Below are 24,362 nucleotides of genomic sequence, written 5' to 3'. Positions count from 1 at the left end.
CCCCTCCCCCGCTTTAAACCCCTCCCCCCGCAGCTCCCCCGCGTTAATCCCCTCCCCCCCTGGCGTTAAACCTCTCTTTCCCCGGCGGCCGCATTTCCCAACCTGCCGTGCCGGGGGCGGGCCCGGGCTCAGAGGCTGCGGGATGCTGCGGGCGGGCGGCCGGGCTGTGCTGCGGGTCGGGCCCCGGGGCCGGGAGCCCGGGGCGGGCGGGCGGCGGCGGCGCTGCTGCAGCTCCGGGCCGGTGAGCGGGGGCGGGGGGACCCCGGCGTCCGAGTGTGATCCCCACAGTCCGGCCTATATCCTGCGTAGGGACTATCCAGGGCTCCGGTCCCCACTGCCCCGATACCCCTCAACATCCACCTCCCGACTGCCCTCTCCACGGCCCCCAACTTCCGCCCCCCAGATACCCGACACCTCCCGACTGCCCACTGCCCCCAACTTCCGCCCTGAACCTCCTCCCACGCTCTCCACTCCCAACTCTTCTGCCCCCGATACCCGACATGGCCCCCAACTGCTGCCCTGATACTCCCTGACTCCTGCCCCGTGATTCCCAGCTTCCACCCCCTGCCCTCGGACACCCCTGAATCCTTCCCCCGCACACTCCCAACCCAGACCCCCGATACCTGACACCCCCCGAATGCCCCTCCACTAGGGTGACCAGACAGCAAGTGTTAAAAATCAGGACAGGTGGTTGGGGGTAATAGGAGCCTATATAAGAAAAAGACCGAAAAATAGGGACTGTCCCTATAAAACCGGGACATCTGGTCACCCTACCCTCCACCGCCCTCTGACTCCCCTCCCGCTGCCGATACCCAACCCCCTGACTGACCCTCCACAGCCCCCAACTTCTGCCCCGACCTCCCACCGCCCCGGTACTCCCTGACACCTTTCCCCCAATTCCAGCCCCTACTCCCTTCCTCCGATACCCAAACACCCCCAAACTCCAACCCCCTGAGCTCCCCCTGCTCATCCCTGATCCTCCATGCCCCCCAAATCCCATCCCTGACCCCCCACTGCCACCTCCTACCACCCCAATACACAACCTCCCCAACTTCCACCCCCCCCGACTGCCTGTGAGCACCTCCTGCAGGCCCCTGACTTTGCACTCCCCCCCCCCACATCCTGGCTTTGGGTTAAAAACAAATTTAATTTGTAGCCTGGGCTGCTGTAGAGAATCCCCCTGCCCCCTCCCCTACACGCCCCTCCTACATGTGCCCCCAACTGGCCCTCCCTGTGTCCCCCTACTGCTCCACGAGCCTTCGGGACTATGCCCCCTGTGTCCACCACCCTGCCTCCCATATGTCTCCTGACTGTTCTTTGTCCCCCCTGTCCCCCCTGATTGGTGTGCCCCCCATACCCCTGAATACCCTGTCCCCTCAGACTACACCTCCCAACAGCTCTCTTTTTGCCCCTTCACCTGCCCCCTGCACCTCTCCCTGTGCCACTGCTGTGGTGGTGCCTGCCTGAGTGTGCAGAGAGCCTGCCCCGGGGATTGGGGTGAGCCTATGCTGATGCCAACTCTGAACCCTAATGATGAATGTGGACTCTCCCTACTGATCTCTCTGCAGGCAGGGTAGGGGTGGGAGACTGGCAAAGAGCAGGAGCCAGAGAGACCTGGCGGAGGGGGGAGCGAAGCGAGAGGCAGGGACAGCAGGACACTTCCCCCTCAGTGACCTTGGACATGCCAATTACAGATAATGAAGGGCACGTGCTGGGCAAAGGGCAGGAGCTCCCCTTGATCTGTGCACACACAACCCTGGGCTGTCTGCGCGGGCACCCCGAATGCTCCTCCATCAGTAAATACAGCCCTCGTTGTCCCCATCCCTCCCCGGGCAAGGATGCCCCCCTCCCCTCCATCCAGCAGGGAGGCACCATGGACCCGAGCCTAGGGCTCTGGCTTTGTCTCGGTGGGTTGCGAGAGCCATGTCCATCATGCCCCAGGGAGCCGGCGCAGCCGTAAGGGGAAGTCCAGCCTTGTGCCGAGCGTTGGCAGCTCTTGGCACATGGGGAAGGGGATGCTGCTGCGGCACAGTGCTGTACCAAGGGGCCCCTCAGCTCCCCCTCAAAGCCATCTCTCTCTTGCTGGGCAACATGGCCCAATCCTGGGGGTCCTGGCGCCCCTACAGTGTGGGAGACAGCGCTACAGGAAGAGGTGGGAGGAGCCAGAAACCTGGTGGCTGAATGTTCCTGTTAGTCCGGATCTCTGGCTCTGGCACTGGGGCAGGTGCCCCTTCTTGAGCTTCTTGGAACAGCTACGTGGGCTCAGACCTGCAGCCTGGTTCCGAGCCGGGGCCCTGGCAGCCAGCCCGGGGGCTCCTCTCCCTTCTGGGGCGCCTGGGGGAGCCCCCTCCTATGCCTCAAGATGAGTGTCCAAGCCAACACTGCAGCCCGAGGCCTCAGCCGGCACAGACATACGCTGCTAAAACTTCTGGAATGGGAGCCCAGAGCAGGGGGCAGAGTGCCCTCCAGGCCTCCCCCATCTGGAGCAGGTCCGGGGGGAGGGGCTCATGACCCCCCAGGGGGCTGTAGCCATACCCTCAGAGATTAAAGGGGAAAGCCTGGGGGTTCCCCAGCAAGTCCGAGGCGGTCTCCCTGGGAGCCTGGGCCCAAGACATGCCTGGCACTGGGGTTACTCTGGGGTTACTCTGTGGTGCCAGCAGGCGTCCCTGGGTCTGGGGCACAGCCCTGTGCACTGAGGCTGGCGTTGGGCAGGGAGGTGTAGCAGGGTGGGTGGGGGGAGAGAGCCTGCAGCCCTGGGCGCACTCCCAGCCTGGGTGCAGCACAGGGAGACCCTGCGAGCTAGCCCCAGAGCTGCTCAGGGAGGGGCTGCCGCTGCGCAAGTGTGGCTGGGGTACCAGCTGGTCTGAGCCATCCTCTCCCCGTCCAGCCCATAGGGGCGCTGCTGGGGGTCAGCTGCAGGTTCAGCTCTGTCTCATGGGAGGGTGCCCGAGCTCTGACTGCCAGCACGGCCCTCGGGTGGTAATCTGCCCCGTGACAGGAACATTGCCCTGGGGCAGTGCCCATCGACCCTTCCTGGCAGGGAGCCATGCTGTGCCCCAGACACATGGCTCTGTGCCAGGCGCCAAGCCCAGCCCCTCTTGCTGGGGGGGTTCTAGTGCCAGGGCTGGCCTGATCTGGCCCCCTCTCGCCCTGCAGGACGGCCTGAAGCAGACGCCCCTCCACGCCTTCCACCGGCAGCAGGGTGGCAGGATGGTGAACTTCGCTGGCTGGAGCATGCCCGTGCAGTACGCGCTGAGCCACCTGGAGTCCCACCTGCACACGCGCCAGCACTGCTCCCTCTTTGATGTCTCCCACATGCTGCAGGTAGCATCGTGCACCCCAGCCGCTCCCAGCCAAGGGTCCCCTGTGCTCACAGCCTGGCCGCACGCAGGCCAGGAAGCTGTATGCCCCGTTCGCTGCCCACCCGCTCACCTTGTAGCCAAGCCCTAAGACACCCCGAGATGAGGAAACTGAGGCCCAGGCAGGGCCAGCCAGCACTGCCCAGAGTCAGATCCAAGGGGAGTGACTGCAGCTGTGGCCCTCCTGAAACAGGGCAGGGACTCAGCCAGGCTGCACAGTGAGTTAGGGCAGAGCAGAGAATGGAACCCAGGAATCCTAGCTCGCTCGCCCCGCCCCGCTTGCTTCGGGCACCTTAAAAATATCTTAATACACAAGTACCCGACCCTGCCACCAGGGTACAGGGTGGGACTCTCTCCAATGGCGGGTGGGCTGGACCAGCGCAGGACTCTCTGCAATGGCGGGGGTGCTGGACTGGCGCAGGGCTCTCTGTGACGCTGGGGGACGGGCGGGGGGGGGGGCAGGGCCGGCGCGGGGCTCTCTGCGATGGGGGGAGGGGCAGGGCTGGGGCTCTCTCTGACTGGGGAGGGCCAGGGCCAGGGCCAGGGCCAGTGCTGGGCTCTCTGCGATGCGATGAGGCTGGGGGGTGAACTCTCTGCAATGCGGGGGGCTGGGCTGCCACTGGGCTCTCTGTGATGGGGGTGGAGGAGGCAGGACCGGCGCAGGACTCCCTGCGATGGGGGTGGAGGGGGAAGGGCTGACACAGGGCTTCTTGTGATGGGGGTGGAGGGGGCTGGGCTGGCGCAGGGCTCTCTGTGATGGGGGCAGGGGGGAAGGGCCAGCGTGCGACTCTCTGCGATGGGGTGGGGGGGCTGAGCCAGCGCGGGGCTCCCTGTGATGGGGGGCAGGGCCGGCAGGGGGGCTCTCTGCGACGGGCGGCGCAGGGCTCTCTGCTACGGGGGGGGGGGTAGGAACAGCAGGGGGCTCTGCAATGGGGGCTGGGCATGTCTTGATGGCTATGGGGCAGGGCTGGTAAGCTGGTCTCAAGCTGTGCCCATGCTGCAGATGCCTGCAGCTGGCCCATGCCATCTGACGTGGGTCATGGGACTGGCACGAGGGGCTGTTAAATTGCCCTGTAGAAGTTCAGGTTTAGGCTAGAGCCAGGATCTAGGATCCTGTGAGGTGGGAGGGTCCCAGAGCTGGGCTGCAGCTGGAGCCAGAACGTCTACACGGCAATGAAACTGCCCTGCAGCCTGAGCCAGCTGCCTGGCCAGCCAGCGGAAACAGACCCTCAGCAATGTCTCCTTCCCAGACCAAGGTGTTTGGCCGGGATCGGGTGAAGTTCATGGAGAGCCTGGTGGTTGGGGACATCGCGGAGCTGAAGCCAGACCAGGTATGGTGGGTGTGAGACGTCCTCCTCCACGCATGGCCAGGAGTCTTTATAGTGCCCTGGAGACAACAGCAGTGGGTCCTAGGGCAGCCTGGGCATGGGCAGAGCCACCATTGGGGGGAGCCCTGGCTCTAGACCCCTTCTGCCCCTGCTCTGTGTGCAGCAGCAGCCTGGCAGCTCCTGCCATGTGCCCGGTGGGGCACTCAGCTTCCTGCCGAGTGGGGGGAGGCGCTCACCTAGGAGCCGATGTGTTGATCTGGGCCCAGCCAGCCCTGGTGGCTCTGTGACTCCAACACCTTCTGTGTCCCAGGGAGCAAATTGCTTCTCCCCTCTGGGGTAGTGACGCCATGTGGATAGGTCCCAAGTCAGATGGTTCATAACAAGTGCAGAAAATTGCCCCATTCATCACAGGAGACGTGGCCACCTCAGCTGCCCACCCGTCCTGCTCAGGCCACGGGATCAGAGAGCTGGGGGATCCCATAGCACACGTCCACCACGAAACCAACCCCATCCTCTGTTCAGTGAGAGAGAGACCCGGGGCTGGGCTAGCAGGGGCCTGCGGTCGGGAGCGAGGGGCACTGGCAGACGGGGAGATCCCAGTGCTGGGCTCGCAGGGGCTGCGGTCAGGAGTGAGGGGCACCGGCAGATGGGGGAGCCCAGGGCTGGGCTTGCAGGGAGGGGTCTCTCACTGAAGGGCTGTTAGGAGACGCTGCATGGCATGCTGGTGATCCGTGGCCTTGCCTGGAGTTTCTGAGGTGGGGGTGGGCAGGCGGGTGCAGGTCTGCTCTGTGGCTGCCCAGGCTCAGCATGGCCCCGCTTGCAGGGCACCCTGTCTCTCTTCACTAATGAGGAGGGAGGCATCCTCGACGACCTGATTGTGACCAGCACGTCGGAGCAGCACCTCTACGTGGTGTCCAACGCAGGCTGCAGGGAGAAGGACTGGGCCCTGATGCAGGTATATGTGCGGCTGGGCACCCCCTGCCTGGACCCCGCAGTGACCCCGAGAATGGGATCATTGCTGGGCACCTGCTCTCTCCCCGCTGTGCTGGTGCCGCCCTGTTGGTGCCCATCCCCATGGGGCTTCAGCACTGGCTACCAGGGGGCTCCCTGAATGGCAGAAGCGGAAGAATCCATCCCCTGTGCAGGCTGGAGGCAGGTCCGATGCTGGTCCATGGTCCAGCTGCCGACCTGGCCCTCAGGAGCTGGGCTCTGTCCCTACTCTGCTGGCCCCATTCCCACCTGCGCTTGTCTCCCTTCCAGGGCCGAGCGGAGGAGCTGCGGGCTGCAGGTGGCGACGTGCACCTGGAGGTCTCTGAGAACGCGCTGCTAGCTCTGCAAGGTAATGGGTCGCCCACCCCGGGCTGCCAGCATGTCCCCGCACCAGGGCCCTGCACTGACAGCCCCTTCCCCATTGGGGTCACCCTGGTTCAGAGTTCCTGCCACCCCCCGAGCTGATGGTGCTGGCTCTCCTGCCAGGCTGGCCAAGCCAAGGTGGGACTCCCCAAGTGCATGGGAACGGGGCAGGACACCCTATAGAGAGAAGCTGATGGCACAGACCCCTCGGCCCTGCTGTGCTCCCCCCACACCCCCCGGTGCAGGGGGGAGTTGGTAAACACAGGCAGCACTGCCCTGGTACTGGGGGTTGCCAGGTGAGGGTCAAGGCCCATCATTCCTGGGCAGAGCTGTCCCAGAGGTGGGGGTGGGTCAGAAATGCTGACTCACTCAATCTCTTGCAGGGCTGATGAATCTTGGAATGAAACCTGCCTGATGGGGGTCGGGCGGCCCTGTGGCCCAGTGCGTGGCAGCCTGCCAGGCAGGCAGGCCCTGGCAGATTGGCTGTGTGGGGCAGCGTTGAGAGAGCAGTGGGGGGCTGGCAGGAAATGCCCCGGGCTCTCTGCTCACTGGCCCACGGCAGGGACTCCATTTGTTCTGAGTCAGACATACTGAAACTTCCCCTGCCGGCTCCACCCCAAGTCCTTCGTGCGCTGCCAGGGTGGTGTGATGGGTTGGATCACAGAAAATCCCTTGGGAACTGCCAACTGATGAGCTGAGACTACTTCTCTAAGTCTGTTTTCCCTGGCAGCTTGGGACTTCAGTACCCTGCCTGGTTTAAGCCAGACATGCTAGCCGGCTGCAAACCCAGACCCAGGTCTGAACCATGTCCCCTAACTGCTGTAAGCTTAACTGAAAGCGGCTTAAGAAGTGTTCCTGTCTCTAACACTCAGATGCCCAGCTCCCAATGGGGTCCAAACCCCAAATAAATCTGTTTTACCCTGTATAAAGCTTATACAGGATAAACTCATAAATTGTTTGACCTCTATAACACTGATAGAGAGATATGCACAGCTGTCCCCCCCTTCCCCAGGTATTAATACATATGCTGGGTTAATTAATAAGTAAAAAGTGATTGTATTAAATACAAAATGTAGGATTTAAGTGGTTCTAAGTAATAGCAGACAGAACAAAGTGAATTACCAAGCAAAATAAAACAAAACACTCAAGTTTAAACCTAATACAGTAAGAAGCTGAATACAGATAAAATCTCACCAATAAGCCTCTTTTATAGACTAGCCTCCTTCTAGTCTGGGTCCAGCAATCACTCACACCCCCTGTAGTTACTGTCCCTTGTCCCAGTTTCTTTCAGGTATCCTTTGGGGTGGAGAGGCTATCTCTTGAGCCAGCTGAAGACCAAATGGAAGGGTCTCTCAGGGGTTTAAATAGACTTTCTCTTGTGGTGGACACACCTCGCTCCCCCGTGTAGAATCTAGCTACAAAATGGAGTTTTGGAGTCACATGTCCATGCATGACTGAGTTCCTAACCAGCCAAGCCACAATTTCTGGGAAAGCTCAGCTGTGGATTGGCATCTCCAAGTTCATTGTTGGCTTAAGTGTTTCTTGATTGGGCACTTACTGAGAACAGTCCTTTCTCAGGAAGCTGACCAACTGCTTCACTGAGGCTACTTAAGATTAAACAAGTACAAAGCCAATATTCGTAACTTCGAATACAAAAATGATACATGCATACAAATAGGATTAGTAGATTCAGTAGATCGTGACCTTTACAGAGATATGTTACATGGCATATGTAGCATAAAACATATTCCAGTTATGTCATATATACATTCATAAGCATATTCCCATAAAGCATTATGGGGTGCAACATCACAGGTGGGCATTGCCCGCTCCATGCTCCACCTGCCCCCTCCTCCAGATGCTGAGGCTTTCACTGAGCTCCTCCCGTGCTCTCTGTGCCCAGGTCCCTCGGCGGTGCAGGTGCTGCAGACAGGCGTGTCGGACGACCTGGCCAAGCTGCTCTTCATGAGTAGTGCGGTGATGGGCGTGTTTGGGGTGCCAGGCTGTAGGGTGACGCGCTGCGGCTACACCGGAGAGGATGGTGTGGAGGTACCGTGCTGCTGGGCCCGGGTGGGGGAGGGCAGAGGTACCAAAACAGGAGCAGCCCTGGCGGGGCAGGGAGGGGGCGATGTGTCTCGTGGGAGGCACAGTGCTGGCTCAGGCACTGCCTGGTGGGTTGCGGGAAGCTGGAACTTACCATGCCTGCCATTGCTTGGCTCAGATCTCGGTGCCCGTGGGGCGCGCGGTGGAGCTGGTGGAGCTGCTGCTCAGGGACCCACAAGTGCAGTTGGCAGGGCTGGCGGCCAGGGACAGCCTGCGCCTGGAGGCGGGGCTCTGTCTCTATGGCAACGACATTGATGAGACGACCACGCCTGTGGAGGCAGCTCTGGTGTGGACACTGGGTAGGAAGGGGCAAGGAGCAGGGCTGGCATGGCGGGGCCTGGGCACCTTAGCAACAGCAGTGAGGAGCACTGCACACACACCTTGGGGGTGGGGGGTGAGCCTGGCATGGGGACCGGAGGCTGGTACAAGGGTGCCAGCTGCCTTGGGGAATGGAGACATGGGGACAGTGAGAGCCCTTGTGGCTGGGGGGTATGGGTTGTGGGGCACTTGGTGCGTGGGGGGCTTGGCTGGGCCCCCAGAGTGCCGGGGCACAGGGGGTTGGCCAGGTACCCAGAGGGCCGGGGGTGGGACAGGGTTTGGAGTGCTGGTGGTGTGGGGGAGGGGTGCCCCACCCCCTAACTTGCCCTGTCTTGCTGCCTGCAGGGAAGCGGCGCCGGCTGGCCATGGATTTCCCCGGTGCCCCAGTCATTGTGCCCCAGATCAAAGGGAAGGTTAAGCGCAAGCGCGTGGGGCTGATTTCCACAGGCCCCCCCATCCGGCCACACATGCCCATCCTGAGCCCAGAGGGCAGGCCCATCGGTAGGTGGGGCGGGCAGGAGCGTGGCGCTTGGGGGGTTGCTTGGGCTTGGCTAGCCCTTCATTAGCCCACTTGCACTGGCCTCCCTTCCCCTCACTGTGCCACAGCCCAGGGGGCAGGACCCTGACCCTGGCACGCTTGGCGTGGCCATCTCCCTGTGTGACAGGCTCCGACCTGCAAAGCTCAAAGCTGGGCCCCACGTCAAGGAGAATGTAACAGCTGCATGTGTGGGGTCTGCCCAGCTGGGCCCCAGCAGTGGTGGGGGGCTGGCACATATGTGCCCACACTAACCCACCACTTGTGTTTGCTGTGCCCAGGCGAAGTAACCAGTGGCTGCCCCTCTCCCTGCCTGAAGAAGAATGTGGCCATGGGCTATGTGGAGGGCGAGCAGAGCCAGGTGGGCACGGTGCTGGTAGTGGAGGTGCGGAAGAAGAGCTGCCCTGCCCTGGTCACCAGGATGCCCTTTGTGCCCACCCGCTACCACACGCTCAAGTGAGATGTTGCTGGCAGCCACGCCTCCCACCCACCCCAACCAATCAGCATGCGCCTCTCTTCCCCACATGAGAATCCATGTCCCCAATCAGAACTCCCCACAGGACAGCCTGGCCCCACAGTGCCACCCGTCCAAGCAAGGCTGGGCCCCACCGGGGCCAAAGAGCCAACATCCAGCCATGTGCTGCCCAGCCAATGCCAATGGCATGTGCCATGTGCCTTCCAGCCCCATCTGAGGCCGATGCCAAACCAGGCCAGTCTGTTGGTTTTCTTGGGGGGGGGGGGGCAGCCTCTGAGCTGTGCCCCCAGTGTCCAGACATGCTCTGGCCTTGCTGCATGTATGCCACATGCTGCATGTATGCCACATGCTGCCAGGCAATGGGCTGGCAAGGTGCGAGCCCCTCTGCTGCCCTAGCCCGCCTGGGCATCCCCCCCATTTCTGTAATTGGGCTGTGATTATCCATTAAAGACCCCCTGACTCCACTCCTGCTCTGCCGCTCGTCTTTACCCACGCTAGGCTGGGGCTGTGCAGTGCCCAGAGGGCACGGCCTGGAGAGCAGTCTCCAGCTGCCACCGCTCATGCCCGGCTTCTGAGTATTCTGGGTCCCCCACTGGCCTGGAGCCCATAACCCCCAGTGGAGCCTGCCAGGGGCAGTGGCAGAGCTGGGGAGAACAGCTCAGCCTGGGCAGCCCAGCTCAGCCCACTGGAGACCTAGTCCTTGCACTGGGGTGGCACATGCCATCTGTCCAGCACACTCCCCTCCTCCCCCCATGAGAAAGGGGGAGAGAGATTTGGGCACACTGGGGCTGTGGGTGAACCAGGGTGCCTAGGGCCAGCCCTGTGCCAGCAGGGCCCAGCCGCAGGCCTGTTCAAAAACAGCTGTGGGGGCATGCCCCTCCCCCCAGGCCCTCTCCCCCCGGCATGGCAGGGCATGCATCTGCGTGGGGGGAGGGATAGCTCAGTGGTTTTAGCAGTGGCCTGCTAAACCCAGGGTTTAGGGATCTGGGGCAAAAAAAAAATCTGTCTGGGGATTGGTCCTGCTTTGAGAAGGGGGTTGGACTAGATGACCTCCTAAGGTCCCTTCCAACCCTGATATTCTATGATTCTATGCTGCATGCTCCTGCCCTTGCCCCCATCCCTGCCTGGAAGAGGGTTCAAGGCAGCTGCTCCAAGTGCCTGAAGAGCAACAGCATCCACCAGCTAGGACAGCATCTCCCTGAGGAGCAGGGGTCCCCTCCTCCAGGGACAGGGTCAGAGACAGCCAGAATGGATGCAGTCCCCCCCAGTAATTGAACGGCAGCATAGTCACGGCAGAGGGATTTAATCCAGCCAGCAGATCACAGGAGCCTTCAGCCAGGGTCTGGCAGGGTGCAGAAGGACAGTAGGTGGCCCTGGGGCTAAGGGCCTGGCCTGGGATACAGGTAACAGGCTCCAAGCCCAGTTGTGCCACCATGTGCCTGCCAGGCCATTAGCCAGGTGCTGCCTCTGAGCCCTGCCCCTTCCTGGGCTTGGAGATACCCTCGCTCACTGCAGGTGGGGCTGGAAGTACCTGGGTCCAGCTATTCCTACTGCCCTGAAGGGCACCCTGGTCTCTAGGCTGGGTTTGCCATAGGCATGCTGTTCCTGCTCTGATCCCAAGGGCTGGCACCTTGGCAGAGGGCACTGGCCTAGGAAGGCCTCACCTGGACCAGGCAGATGGCACATGGGGTGCTGTGTGGAAGCTGGCAGCATTGCTGCCCAGGTGCCAGTGGGCTATCACTCCAACACTGCTATAAGACACAGCGCAGGACAAGAGCAGCCAGGTGCTGCCCCAAGGCCCCCCACACCACCAAACCCCAGGCAGGCGGGCAGCTCAGCTCTCTGCTCCCACACCGTGTAACCAGTGGGACGGCGCTGCCATCCTGCCCTGCATCTCCCCTGTGCCCAGGAACAGAATCCTGCCCCTCTGAGGAGCAGCTGCAGTTGCCTCAGGGGCCAGGGTCACAGGGAGCACAGGAGTTCTAGCAGCAGGGAGTAGGACCTCCCACCTTGCCCGCTGGGGCAGAAAGTGGTACAGGTGCATGAGTCTCATAGTCCCTGGGGGCAGAGGAGGGGGCTTGGCAGCAGGGAAGGGAGGGGTTCAGGCAATTTTCCCTGGAAGGGGCTGGGGGACGGGAAGGCTTTTGGCTCATCAGTGGTGAGGGCAGCAGTGGACAAGAGTTTGGGGGAGGGGCTCAGAGCAGGGCTCAGGGGCATGTGCTCAGGGAGGATTTAAGCTGGGCACGAGGACCACTGAGGCACAGACTACACACCGACCCCCATGTACACCGGGGACACAGGCCTGTGGCTGCTGCAGGGGCCTGTTTTGTCTGGGGCAGGCAGGGGGAAGGGCTGATGTGCTTGGGGCAGTGCAGATGCCCCCAGAAGTGACCGCAGGGGTGAGATGGGAGCTTGCCCTGCCTGAGCAGCTGTGCAGAGTCCAGCTGGGATGGGCACAGGCCAGCTGGCTGTACAGCTCCCTGCTGGCCAGGGGCTAGCCCAGAGGTGACATGGCTGCGGTCTCCAACGCAGCGAAGGTGCAAAGCCAGTTTCCCTGGCTGGCAGCGCGGGGGCCCATGGGTGGCGCTGTCCCAGCTATGCCCCTGCCCACCGGCGTATCCGTCCACGCCTCACTCTCGGTGCGTCTTCACAGCCTCATTGCTTGAGCTGTCCCTATAGGAGGGTGAGAAGAGAGCAGGCGCCATAGACAGAGCTTTGGGGCGAGCCCCAGACACCTGAGGCTTGGCTCCTGCAGCTCAGAGGCCTAGAGAGCAGTGGGCAGCCCAGGGTCAGAGTGGAAAAGGATGGGTGGAGTCCTCTGGCAGGCTCCACACATGCACACAGATCCTGTGGGGATGGACACTACCAGTGGGCACGCCAACTCATACACCCCGCTGCAGTTGCCTGGGCACGAGAGCCACCACTGGGGTGACCCCTGCCCAGGGCAGGCATGGCAGGGCTCCCCCTGCTGGCAGGGAAGGAGCTGCCAGGGCTGGGCTTCTGCCCATCTCAGAGCCCCGCATTCTGGCAGTGCACAGGCCAGGACCAGCTGTTTCTGAGGCCTGGGGCTGCGCTTAGAGAAGGAGCCTTATGAACTGGTGAGGTGGGGAGGGCCAGACTCCAGGCCTGTGAGCCCCCTGCTGAGGGGCGCAGGACTGAACAGCGGGAAGCACTCACCAGGTGGGGAAATATGAGGCACCAGCGGGGGTTCCTCCGTTCTGGCCGCCTCTGCCTGGAAACAAGGCGAAGGAGCAGTCAGGGTGGGTCCAGGCAGAGCTCAGCAGGGGGCAGGCAACAGGCACCTTGCTGAGGGATACTTGGGAGATGCCTAGCAGTTGCTCCACATGCCACAGCCAGGCCAGCCCCTGATTCCCCCCCTCAATACCAGGGAGCTGCTGGGCACAAGCCAGCCCCTTCCATGCTGCCTGAGGGAGGACCTCTGCCTGGGCAATGGCGCAGTGCTCCTGGATTCTCCTCTGGGCGGGGTGGGGGCCCACAAGCAGCCAGGGACGTGCAGGGGTGTGTGCCCTAGTCCTCGCTGCCCCCTTCCAGCCTGTAGGTGAGACAGCGTGAAGAAGAGCACCGTGCCCTGCCCCTGATGGACTCACCCACTCCCCAGGGTCACTCAGCTCCATGTGCACCAGGGCAAGGCTCACAGAGACATGGGCGCAGCATCCCCTGTCCAGATTCCACAAGGAATGGCTCTGAAGTGTGGCACTATGGGATGAACCTATGCACAACAGGCCATTGGGAGAGAGTGGGAAGCTAATCTGAACAGGCTAGCTGCCCAGACAAGCCCAAGAGAGCCTGAGCACTACTCCCCAGCAGTGTTATAATTCGCCCATGGTCTGTCTCCCCACTCCAGGGCCAGGCCCAGCAGCAACCCCTGCCCTATGCCTTACATAGCTCGGAGCCCCAGTTCTCCCTGACAGCTGGAGCCAGGCCCACTCAGTCTGTGGGGCGGGCAGCTGCTGGGGCAGGGCCTGGCACAAGGTGCCTAGGCTGCTCTGCCCAGGTATGCTTCTGGGATCTGGGTGCCAGGGACAGGGCTGGCTCCAACCCCAGACCCCCAAAGTACTTGGGACTGCCCAGGTTAGGCAAGATCGCCACAGGCACGATACTTTGGGCAACGGGCCATCCTCCAGGGCTCCCCCATTCAGAGCTGGCCCCTCACTGGGGGGCCAGGACCCAGAAACCAGGGGCCACTCTGGAGGCCGGGTCCCACCGCATTCCCCATAGCATAGCCCAGTCACTACCTGAGCGTCAGCCCTGCCCGGGACAGGAGGTTCAGTTCGGTCGGCACTTGGCCAGCAACCCAGCCCAGCGGGGGATTCAGTTCGGGTCAGCACCGGGACGGCAGTCTGGCCCAGGGCTGGGGGATTCGGTGTCCGGCCAAGGGTTTGGTTCAGGTCGGCGGCCCAGCCTGGGGGTCCGATTCGGAACCAGGGCAGCAGCAGAGCTCAACCCAGGGATTTCGGGTCGGTACCTGTCTGGCAGCCCAGCCCAAGTGTTCGGTTTGACCCGACCAGGGGGGTTGATTCAGGCCGGTTTGGTCGGTACCTGGGCGGCAGCACAGCACAGCACGGGGCGGGTTCGGGGCCCAGCCCGGGAGATGGGGCCCGTACCTGGGCAGCAACACAGCCGGGCCCGCAGGGTGGGGGGCTCGGGGCCCGGCCCGGGGGCTCCGTTCGTCCCGGTCGGTACCTGGGCGGCAGCACAGCCCAGCCCGGGGGGTTCTGTTCGGCCCGTACCTGGACGGCAGCAGAGGCGGCTGACGCGGCCTCCGTGGAGCCGCCAGGCTAGGTGGATGCCCAGCAGGCTGAGGCCCAGCCAGAGCAGCAGCAGCTGGAAGAGCGCGGCCCGCAGGTCCTGAGCCGCCCAGTCGGCCGCGAACTCCTGCCCCAGCCAGGCCAGGCCCCGCAGCGCCCGGCCCGGCGCCTCCCAGCCCAGCCACGGTGCCGCCATCGCCCTGCGCAGGCGCCAACGAAGCACTGCGCAGGCGCCGAGAGCCATAGCACTGCCTCCCCTCCTCTCTGGAATGGGAGCACCCCGTGAACCTGCCCCGAGGCAGTGAGCGGAGACGCCGCAGCCCAGCCCAGCCCAGCCCTGTCCCTCCTCCCACAGCCCGCCCCCACTGGCCCCGCCCCTTCCCTCACAGCCCGCGTCCCCCCCCCCGCACGTGTTCCCCCCCTCCGCTCATAACCTGGCCCCCACCTGCAGTGGTCTTGCACCTCCTCCCCCACTGATCCCCCGGCCCTCCCCGCTCGGCCCCGCAACTGGTCCCACCCCTCCTTCCACAACTCGTCCGCCCCTGCAGGGGCCCCGCCCCTCCCCGCTCAGCACCGTCAGCCCCAGCTATCACAGCGGGGGAGGGACAGTGGGAGCTGCATGATGCCAGGTGGTCCCCTCTGCCAGGATACAGTCCATAGGTGCCATTGCTGCGGGTTACCAGACTTCCCCTTCAGCTGTACACAACCCCTAGCGCACTGCGCCAGGCCCTGAGCTGGGCACTCGGACAGGGTGGGAGGAGATGTGTCTTTGCTGAGGAGAAAGTCCTGGCTGTGTTCAGACCATGCCCTCCCTACAGACTCCAGCGTCCCCGCTGCTCACCTGCGCCCTGGCAGAGCTCCGGTATCCCCGCTGTCCGCGTACCCCCCTGCCCCCAAGCGGAGCTCTGGTGACGGTGACCCCCACTGCCCGTGGCTCAGGCGTGTCTGTGCCTTTAAGAGGCTGAGCCGGGAGGTAGCTGTTCCTTGACTTGCCGTTTCCTGCTCTCCTCCTTGAGCTGCTTCTCAGGCGCTTGTGTAGGCACCGGTTGGCTGGGTAAGTGCTGCCCCCGCGCCCAGCTGGGCCAGGCAGGTTCGCCAGCCTCCCCCTCTGGGTATGAACCCCAGCAGCCGTGTTATCCCCACCTCAGGGCTGGTTCTGGGCAGGGAACGGTGTCCGGTGGCTGGAGCAGAGGGCTGGGAGGCAGGTTCTGTCCCGGGCCCTAGAGGGGCTGAGCGTGGCCTGGTTGTGCGGGGCCTTGCTTGCGCTCTGCCCATGGGGACAAGACCCAGGCACGGGGCAGGGATGTTTCTGCCCCCATATGTGTGGGCTCCTGGCGCCTGTCCCCTCCTCCTACTGGCATCACTTTGCAAAGCCCCTGCCCTGGTGTCCCCAGGACCTTGCTGCTGTGCTGTGCTCTGGCTAGCTCTGTGCCCTGCAGGCCCCCATGATGCGATGTGCAGTGGGGTGTGTGGCAGACCCCTGCCCATGCCTGGCGGGTGTCTAGAGGAGTCCCCTTCCTGCTGCATGGTGCCCAGCCCCACCTGACCCAGCAGGTGTGCTGTGCCTGGGCAGCGGGGTACCAGCCAGTCTGAGGGAGGCTACTGACTGCTCCAGTGGCCTTCATGCCAGCAGCTTCTTGTGCCATGTGCCCAACTTCTGCAGGGGTGGGTTGGTCTTTGCTGCCGCAGGGCAGCGCTGTGCCCGTAGCTCCATCAGGCTGCAGTGAGGTGCTGGGATGAGGGTGCTGCCAAGCTAGCCTTGGGGGCTAGGAAGGGATTGGCTCCAGATCCCTTCCCTCAGCCACAGTCTTTGCTCCCATCTGTCCCTGTGTGGCAGGCGGGCTTCCTGCATGGCATGGGGCGTGGCACGGGGACCGTCTGAGGCTGCTGCCCCGGGGTTGGGGAGCTCATGGAATGCAGCCCACTTCCAGCCATTGGCAGCAGCTCCCCTCCCCCTCCCATTGCTGGCCTTTCACTTTCACTTTCCTGACAGTCACAGGGCTGGGTCTGCTGGTGCGGGGCTGAGCTAGGGTGCCAGGATACAGCTGCCTTTCCCTCCTCATGGCCAAGCCCCTAGCTGCGTTAAACCTCACAGAGCCAGGCCTCTGCCGGGAGATGCTGGAGATGGGATTGGAGCCCCTGAGCCTGCCAACCTGTGGCAGGAAGCATCCACCACCTCATGGGGTTCATTCCAGCATCCTGAGCGCCCGCTGCCCCCAGTGCTGCCCTGGTACCGCCAATGGGCTGGCCCCTTCTGGCTGCAGCCCTGGGTGACATCTGTGATGCCTCTTGGGTGCTCTGCACCATGGCTCTAGCCCAGCTTGGGTGCCAGCCTCCTGCCAGGCCCTGCCAATCTCCCCCATCCCTCTGGACAGGCTCTGCTGCCCACAGCCGTGTGTTAGCTGCCAGCTCTGGGACCCAGAGAGAGGAGCTGCCCACCCACAGCTGGGGGCTGGGCTGGAGCTGGACGGCTCTAGGGGGCCCAGGGCAGCCTGGCTGGCTGCGTGGAGCATCCTGCTGCCCTTTGCAGCCAGGAATGGAGCTGATGTGGAGCCACTAGCCCCAGTGGAGGACCAGGAGCAGGGCCCAGGAGTCCTGGCTCCTAGCCTGGTTCTTTTCTCATGCAGGGCTGGGCACAGCCGCACCCACCTCACCCACATCTGCACTGGGCAGAAGCAGCATGAGGCGCTCTGAGAGCCTGGGCGAGATCGACGAGGGCCTGTACTCGCGGCAGCTGTGAGTGCTGGGCCTGGAGATCAGGGAGCACCTGGGGTCAGCCAAGGAGCGTGCCAGGTGCAGTGTCCCAGTGTGGGTGTGATGGGGCTGGGCTAGTGCGACAGGGCCGTGGTGGGGGAGGGGCCAGGGGCACTGGTGTGGTGGGGACATGGTGGAGTAGGGGCTGTGCCAGCTGCATGTTCTCTCCCCCACACGCCCACTGTGCTTGTCCCATAGCTACGTGCTGGGTCATGAAGCCATGCGGAGGCTGGCAAAAACTGCTGTGCTGGTGTCGGGGATGAAGGGCCTGGGTGTGGAGATTGCCAAGAACATCATCCTGGCTGGGGTGAAATCAATCACTGTGCACGACCCGGGCAATGCCCAATGGAGTGACCTCTCCTCGCAGGTACCCGAGGTGTGGGGGCAGGGCTTGGGGTCCCTCCTCTCTGGGGGCATGTACCTCCCAGCCTTGACTGGCCTGTGTTCATCCTGCGTTCTGGGGCTGGGATGCCACCAGGGCCCAAGCACGCCCATCTACTTGCCTGGTGCCAACCTGTCAGCAGCAGCTGCCACTCAGGAACTGCTCTGGTGGAGACCAGGGCACTGAGAGGGACTCCGCTTCTGATGAGAATTGCACCACAACTAGCGACAGGCATTTCTCCACAGTATCCCTGTCCTGCCTCTGCAATTGGCTGCAGTGATTACCGGAGTGCTCAGTGACAGCCTCACCTGCTGACTCCCTGCAGCTGTCCCCCCAAACCCGACAGAAGCCGCATTAAGCCTGAGTGCTTCCATCAATCCCGTCCCCAGCGCCTGGCTCTCCCAAGTACAGTGGAATGCCAAGAAGATCCAGCCCTGCACAGGTGTGGGGCCACAGTTTGGCCCCATCCCCTCCTGGCCCTGCACTGCCAGCCCGCTTTGACCTGGCCACGGACTGGGGTGGGGCAGGCCCAAAGAAGGGATTTTTAACAACCCATGTGATTATTACTCTCTCTCCTAGCCAGGGTGGGTGCAGGCTGGCTCAGCCCCAGCCCTTGGGTATCGTTCAGTTTAACCTCCTGACCAGGTTCAAGCGCTTAGTTTGGGGATCCTCACCCCAGCCAGGCTGGGTTTTCCCTTCAGTCCCTGCTTGGGGCTCTCGGCCATAGCACCGTGCAGCTCAGGGTCAGTTTCTGTCTGGGAATTTCTCTGGCTTTTCAAATAGCCTGGACTGGGGTAGGGCTGGTGCTGTGCAAACGGGAGATCTGGATGTGGGGAGCCCTCTCCCTAAATCCCCTGGTCTCTTCTTTGTAAGGGCTTCCCCTGCACCAGCCCCGCTCTCCAGAGTGCTTGCTGAGGGTGTGGGGAGCCAAGGCTGCAGTGCCATGGGCAGCCTGTGCAGCCCTGATGCTCCAGGCCAGCTGCTAATGTCCCCCGAAGCAATGGGTGGTGCCCAGGTGAGCACTGCAACTGGGCAGGCACGAGGGGGCTGTGTGCCACGTGACCAAAGCTCAGCCCATCGGTAAGGAGGCTGCGGCCGTGTCCCGTCACAGCAGAGGAGGGTTTCTCCTGGCCATGGGCCGGGGGCACTCCTCATGTGGGGCTATCTCTGCAGTTCTTCCTGTCTGAGAGCGACGTGGGCCGGAACCGAGCCGTGGCCTCCCAGCAGCTCCTGGCAGAGCTCAACAGCTATGTGCCTGTGACAGCCTACACCAGGGAGCTGTCCGAGAGCTTCCTGGCAGCCTTCCAGGTGAGATGGGGCCGTGGCTCAGGCACCCACATCTGTGGGCTTGCAGGGGCCTCAAGCAGGCAGGAGCTGGGTCCAGGCTGCCGGTGTGGGGCAGCCGGGAGCTGAGGCTTGGCAGGTGTCACTCAGCTTCTGGAAACGGCCAGCATAACCAGCCTGAGTCTGGGAGGCAGGGGGGAGGATCCACAGCTGAGTCCGAGGGTGGCGGGAGCCGGGGGCGGGGGGTCTGAGGGGCAGTCTGGGGTGGGGTCCCAGCTGAGCCTGGTGGGGCAGTCTGGGGTGGGGTCCCAGCTGAGCTAGGGTTGCCAGGCATCCGTTTTTTGACTGGAACGCCCGGTTTAAAAGAGACCCTGGTGATTCTGGTCGGTACCGCTGATCAGGTCATTAAAAGTCCGGTTGGCGCGGGGCTGGCAGGCTCCCTACTTGGCTCTGCGTGGCTCCTAGAAGCGGCCAGCATGTTCAGCTCTTAGGCATGGGGTGGCTATGGGGGCTCCGCACTCTGCCCGCACCCCGAGCACTGGCTCCGCAGCTCCCATTGGCCGGGAACTGCAGCTAATGGGAGCTGCAGGGGCAGCGCCTGTGGGCAGAGGCAGCACGTGGAGCCCCCTGTGGCTGCCCCTGCACCTGGGAGCTGAGGGACATGCCAACTGTTTCCGGGAGCCACCTGAGGTCTGCGCCACCCGGAGCCTGCACCCTGAACCCTCTCCTGCGTCCCAACCCCCTGCCCCACGCCTCAGCACCCTCCTGCACCCCAAACCCCTCATCCCTGGCCCCACCTCAGAGCCGGCACCCCCCAGCCGGAGCCCTCACCTCGGAGAAGGGGTGGGGCAGGAGCAGGGCTTCAGGGAAGGGGCAGGCAGGGCAAGGGTGTTTGGTTTTGTGTGATTAGAATGTTGGAAACCCTAAGCTGAGCCCAGGGGGGCGGGGAATCTGGGGAGTGATCCCATCTGAGGCCGGGGTGGCAGGGAGTCTTGTGCCGGGTCCCAGCTGAGGGCTGGCTGTAGCTTTCGGAGTTCCTAAACAAGCAGTTTTGGGATTGCTTCTCCCTGCAAAGAACAATCCAGGTATTTACGTAGGGCTTGCACAAATGGCCATGTGAGCACCCCCTTGTGGGCCTTCAGCGCACTGACCCATCTGGCTGGCACTGCCCAGCGGCTGGCAGGGGAAGTGAAGTTCCCATCTAGCTAATGCTAAAGCCAGTTGAGTGGCTGTGAAGCGGCATCAGGGAAACGTGCTGGCCCAGAGGGTGTGGCACTGTGCTTGGAGGCCTCTTCCGGGGGGGCACAGCCACCCCCGAGCCAGATCCCGGTTGCACTAACGCTGGGTCTTGGCTCAGGTTGTGGTTCTGAGCAACTCGCCACTGGAGGAACAGCTCCGCATCAGCGACATCTGCCATGCCCGCAGCATCCGCTTCATCCTGGCTGACACCAAGGGGCTGGCCGGGTAAGCGTAAGATGCTACCTGCACTGCTGAGACACATGCATGCCAGGTGCTCTGCAGCAGGGGGTGCTGTGGGGTGGGGCAGGAGCCTTGGCTGTAGGGTGAGCCCCTGGCTACTCCAGCCCCAACCTCTCCCAGCAGGGGGCGCTGTGGGGGGCGGGTAGGGGCGGTGGCTGTGTGGGGAGCCCCCTGCTACTCCAGTCCCAGCCTCTCCCAGCAGGGGATGCTGTGGGGAGGGAGGTGCACTGGCCAGGGGTGCTGACCCAGCCCCTGCTCCTGCCTCTAGGCAGCTGTTCTGTGACTTCGGGGAGAACTTTGTGGTAGACGAACCCTCGGAGGCTGAGCCCGTCTGCGCCTACGTCCAGCACATCTCGCAGGTACAGCCAGGCCGAGCGCCTTCACTGGGGCCTTCCCCGGGCACCTGGGGAAGCCTGTCTCCCCCCTCAGGGCCCGGGCTCCCAGCCAGGAGTCACCCAGGCACCACAGAGGGAGCCCCAAGAGGCAGGAGTTCATCCCTTGCCCACCCTGGCCAAGCCAGCACCATGACGAGCCGGCCAAGCTGTGATGGGCCCTGGCTCCTCCCTGTCCTTCCTGCTCAGCAGGCAACCCCCCGTTCTTCGCTCTTGGGCAGGCTCTGTGCCCAGCATCCCTGCAGAGCCGTGCAATCTGGCTCCCTCTGGGCTGTGGGGCGCTGTGGGTCCCTGTCCTGTTGACTGGCTCTGCCACTGTTTCCTCAGCGTCTCCATCTTACGAGTCGGCCTCGGCCAGTCCTCAGTGACTGCGCCCCCCCCGGCTCAGACCACTGGGCGATGCCCACACACGCCCACCCTGGGCAATGCCCACACACCCATGAGACTCCCTGGTGACCCCCACATGCCCATGTGTCCCCCCCAGGCAACATCCACATGTCCACCTCTGATTGCACACAGGCCTATTCCACCCTGGTGAACAATGTGACATATGGGGAAACTGAGGCACACATGGGCTTTGTAAAAATATTACAAAAATTCCCACCTTGTCACACCCTCCCCCACCCCGTAGCCCTCTCCCTATGTGGGTTGCCCCAGGGTCACCCTTCCTCCTGTAACCCCCTTGCCATGTGGCCCAAGTGGGGTTGCTGACCCCTTCTCTCTCCCCAGGGCATGCCCGGGGTGGTGACCTGCAGGGATGGGCAGGGCCATGGCCATGGCTTTGCAGATGGTGACTTTGTGACATTCTCCGACTTGGAGGGCATGAGCCAGCTGAACGGCTGCAAGCCCCACGCCATCCATGTTCTGGGTGAGCCCCCACTGGCTGGGGCCAGGAAAGCACAGGGTCAGGGATCCCAGGACCAGGGAGCATTGGGGGGACCCTGCTCTGAGGACCAGGGAGCATTGGGGGATCCCGCTCTGGGGGCAGGGTAGCATGGGGGGGGGGGACCCTGCTCTGGGGGGAGGCCATTGCCATGGGGGCTAGGATGTAGTTTTTCACTGAAAGTCACTAGCCCCACCTCTCGGGGGGGGGGGCAGAGAGGGATGAGGGCTTCCCTGCTTTCAGCCCAGCCCCTTGTGGGGGCTGCTGGGCTCCGACCAACCCTCCATGTGCCCCACCTGGGCCCGTGTGAGTCCCCTTGGGCTCCTGGCTCTGGGTTGGGCCCTGGGCAGGTCTGGGCCAGGCCGAGATGGCAGAGACGCCCTTACATACAGGCCGTGCCCAGCTGCCACAGACTGCCGGGGCCCAGGGGCGGGGCCACAGGCTTACAGAGCCGGGGAGGAGTTGTGGGGACTCAGGGCCCCCCTCACCCGGGCACTGCCTCCCCCAGATGAGTTCACGCTGGAGATTGGGGACACCAGCTCCTTTGCCCCGTACCAGCGTGGTGGAGTCATCACCCAGGTGAAGGTGCCACAGCTGCACTCCTACGTGAGTATGTCCCCAGCTGACCCCCCACCACCACCACCAGGGCCCCCCATGGCTGGCCAGGCCCCCCATGGTCCCCTTTGCAGCTGGCTGGGCCCCACCACTCTGCGCCTTCCCCAGGGCCCCTGTGGCTGGCTGGGCCCCCCACTCAGCCCCCAGTTTTTTCCCCTGCAGCTGGGCCCCCACTCTTCCCGCCCCAGGGCTGGCTGGGCTGCCCTATGGCTGGCTGGGCCGCCCGACTCCCACCCCTCACAGATGGCCGCCCCCCCGACCCGCTTGCCCCTTGCTCCCCCCCCTCCCACGGCTGTCCAGGCCCCCACCCCGCAAATGGGTGCAGTGTTACAAACTGCTGCCCATCAGAATTTGCTGCTTTGCTGGGACCAAACATGTCCTTGTGGATGCTCAGTGTGCTGGAACTGCTGGCCTCGCGCTGCCCCCCTGGGGGACCTCCTGTTCCCTGGGTCTGGAGGGGGCAAATTGGGGGGGGGGCAGGCTGTGGCCAAACTGATTGCACAGGAGGGCCAAACTGCTGGAGGCAGAGGTGGGAGGGGGCCAAATCAGGGCTGGGGTTAGGAGCCGGGGCAGTGCCAGCTTGGGGCAGAAGGGGTAACAGTTACCAGGGGGGGGGGAGGGGGCGTTTGGAGTGTGGTGGTGTCAAGGCTGAATCCCCACTCTGTCACTCCAAGTGCAGAAAGTGGGGGCCTGCAAGGATTCTAAAAATTAATACTGGAATCTCCAGGCTTGTATTAAACTCCCAAGGTTACAGCTTTTCTCTGACTTTTTGGCTTGGTAAACGCTGCGACCACCCAAATGCAAAAAAAACCCTTGGACCCAGGAAGGAGCACTTGGGAATTCCTCCCTGTGGGGTACCCTGAAGCCCTTTCACCCTGCCCCCCTCCAAGGAAGAGCTGAGAAAGAAAACAAAGGAAATTAGCTGTTGCCACCAGCTAGTCAAACAATGTATGCACAAATCTCTTAGGACACCAAAAATCCAATTCTGTTCTTAAAAAGGTAAATTGTATTTAAAAACAAAAAGAAATAAAATACATATGGAACTTGGGCTTTTGCTAGATTTTAAAAGAGCAATTCCAAAAATCAAGCATCCAAAATAGCTTTCTTGGGGGTTCAGCTTAAAGGTTACAAGCAAACAAAGCATCTGAGGTTAGCACAGAGGAGTCCACAAGCCAATAAGAAATAACCCTAATCACGTCTTTTTAGACATTCCCTAATTGTACTTACATATCTGAGGCTTCAGATAAGTAGGTTTGAGGTATGAATTGATAATCTATAATCATACCTGGCTTAAGCTGCTTACACCATTGTTGCTCTGTCCCTGCAGCCCAGAGAACAACAGACAAAGGGAATCTGAAGAAGTGAGGTTTTTACCCACGAAAGCTTATGCCCAAATAAATCTGTTAGTCTTTAAGGTGCCACCAGACTCCTTGTTGTTTTTGTAGATACAGACTAACACGGCTACCCCCTGATACTAGACAAAGGGAATGTTTCTTTCCCAATTTTAAAAAGTTCTACCTTCCCATTGGCTATTTTGGTCAGTTGCGCACTCCTTTTCTTTTACCTGTGGGCTTGTTAACTCTTTACAGGTAAAGCAAGTAAAGAACAGACCAAGAGGGATTTTACAGCTGGCTGGCTGTCCATCAAAGGGAGCTACTCCCCCCGCCCCCCATGTATCACAGGGGAGCAGAGGGGCTTTTTGTTTCCTCTGCCAGGACAGTGCAGCTCAGCTCCTGTCTCCCAGGGCCGTGCTGCCTAGCCAAGGCAGCTCTGCCTCAGCTGCTGGGATGTGCTGGGCGGCTGAAGGAGACTCCATTCAGTGCTGTATTTTGCCCCCCAAAAGTAACAATTGTCAGCCATGGTTTAGTGTATATGGGCATCCTGGCTCAGCTCAGCTTCTCATTCTGCAGAACGCCCATCGCAAATTTGCCTTGGCTGCTGTTCTTGTTCCTGCTCTGGCGCCTGCCGCTGCCAGGCCAGTATCACTCTTGGCCATTCTTTATTTGAAAATGTTACCCTGATTTCCCTTGGCACTTCATTGTGGGCCGTCCTTACCGGGGGAGCCGGTGGGTGGCACTGCCACTTGAGAGCAAATCACTGACTATGTGTCACTAGTACCTTCAGCGGTCAGAGCTCACGGTGTTTCTGGAACAGCACTTCCTGTCTGTATGGCGACATTAGGTTTTAATTCTAAATTTCATCCTTTTCTCCTTTGTTTTAATCCACACGTTAATTCTTTGGACTCAGGACATCAAGGCTGGATGATTTCCTGCTTGGGTGTCAAACCTCTTCCCTTTCCTTTGATCCACCAATGGGGATTGCCTTGTCAACTG

General features: G+C 62.2%; 3 protein-coding genes across 8 annotated transcripts in view; 2 read left to right on the top strand and 1 right to left on the bottom strand.

The window, feature by feature from the left end:
- Positions 1–127: 127 nt before the first annotated feature.
- Positions 128–9,800, top strand: AMT (aminomethyltransferase). Its single transcript, XM_024193667.2, has 9 exons — positions 128–241; positions 3,157–3,324; positions 4,610–4,690; positions 5,511–5,642; positions 5,948–6,026; positions 7,944–8,089; positions 8,262–8,442; positions 8,807–8,962; positions 9,278–9,800. The coding sequence occupies exons 1-9, from the start codon at positions 143–145 to the stop codon at positions 9,454–9,456; spliced, it is 1,221 nt and encodes a 406-aa protein (XP_024049435.1). The 5' UTR covers positions 128–142; the 3' UTR covers positions 9,457–9,800.
- Positions 9,801–10,611: 811 nt separating this feature from the next.
- TCTA (T cell leukemia translocation altered) lies at positions 10,612–14,515 on the bottom strand. Of its 2 annotated transcripts, none has more exons than XM_024193663.2 (3): positions 14,097–14,515; positions 12,649–12,703; positions 10,612–12,144 (listed from the first exon to the last, which is right to left on the bottom strand). In XM_024193663.2, exons 1-3 carry the CDS (start codon positions 14,482–14,484, stop codon positions 12,102–12,104), a joined length of 486 nt encoding a protein of 161 aa, XP_024049431.1. In that variant the 5' UTR covers positions 14,485–14,515; the 3' UTR covers positions 10,612–12,101. The 2 variants fall into 2 exon arrangements, with proteins under 2 accessions (XP_024049431.1, XP_024049434.1); XM_024193666.2 differs by having other exon boundaries at positions 14,223–14,511.
- Positions 14,516–14,849: 334 nt separating this feature from the next.
- The window catches only part of UBA7 (ubiquitin like modifier activating enzyme 7), a 58,075-nt gene continuing 48,562 nt past the window's right edge, over positions 14,850–24,362 (top strand). For 3 of the 5 annotated variants that reach the window (XM_026657041.2, XM_026657039.2, XM_026657037.2), the window contains exons 1-8: positions 14,850–15,294; positions 16,868–16,976; positions 17,193–17,361; positions 18,550–18,684; positions 20,018–20,124; positions 20,408–20,498; positions 21,261–21,399; positions 21,923–22,020. In XM_026657041.2, coding sequence (XP_026512826.1) covers positions 16,921–16,976; positions 17,193–17,361; positions 18,550–18,684; positions 20,018–20,124; positions 20,408–20,498; positions 21,261–21,399; positions 21,923–22,020 — 795 coding nt within the window. In that variant the 5' untranslated portion in view covers positions 14,850–15,294; positions 16,868–16,920. Of the gene's footprint in view, positions 15,295–16,867; positions 17,034–17,192; positions 17,362–18,549; positions 18,685–20,017; positions 20,125–20,407; positions 20,499–21,260; positions 21,400–21,922; positions 22,021–24,362 lie in introns of those variants that run through there. The other 2 variants (XM_026657040.2, XM_026657042.2) reach the window with 2 other exon arrangements.

This window comes from Terrapene carolina, unplaced genomic scaffold, assembly GCF_002925995.2.
Source record: "Terrapene carolina triunguis isolate 2854851 unplaced genomic scaffold, T_m_triunguis-2.0 Scaffold235, whole genome shotgun sequence".
NCBI lineage: Eukaryota > Metazoa > Chordata > Testudines > Emydidae > Terrapene > Terrapene triunguis.
This window is presented reverse-complemented; position numbering and strand designations above follow the sequence as displayed.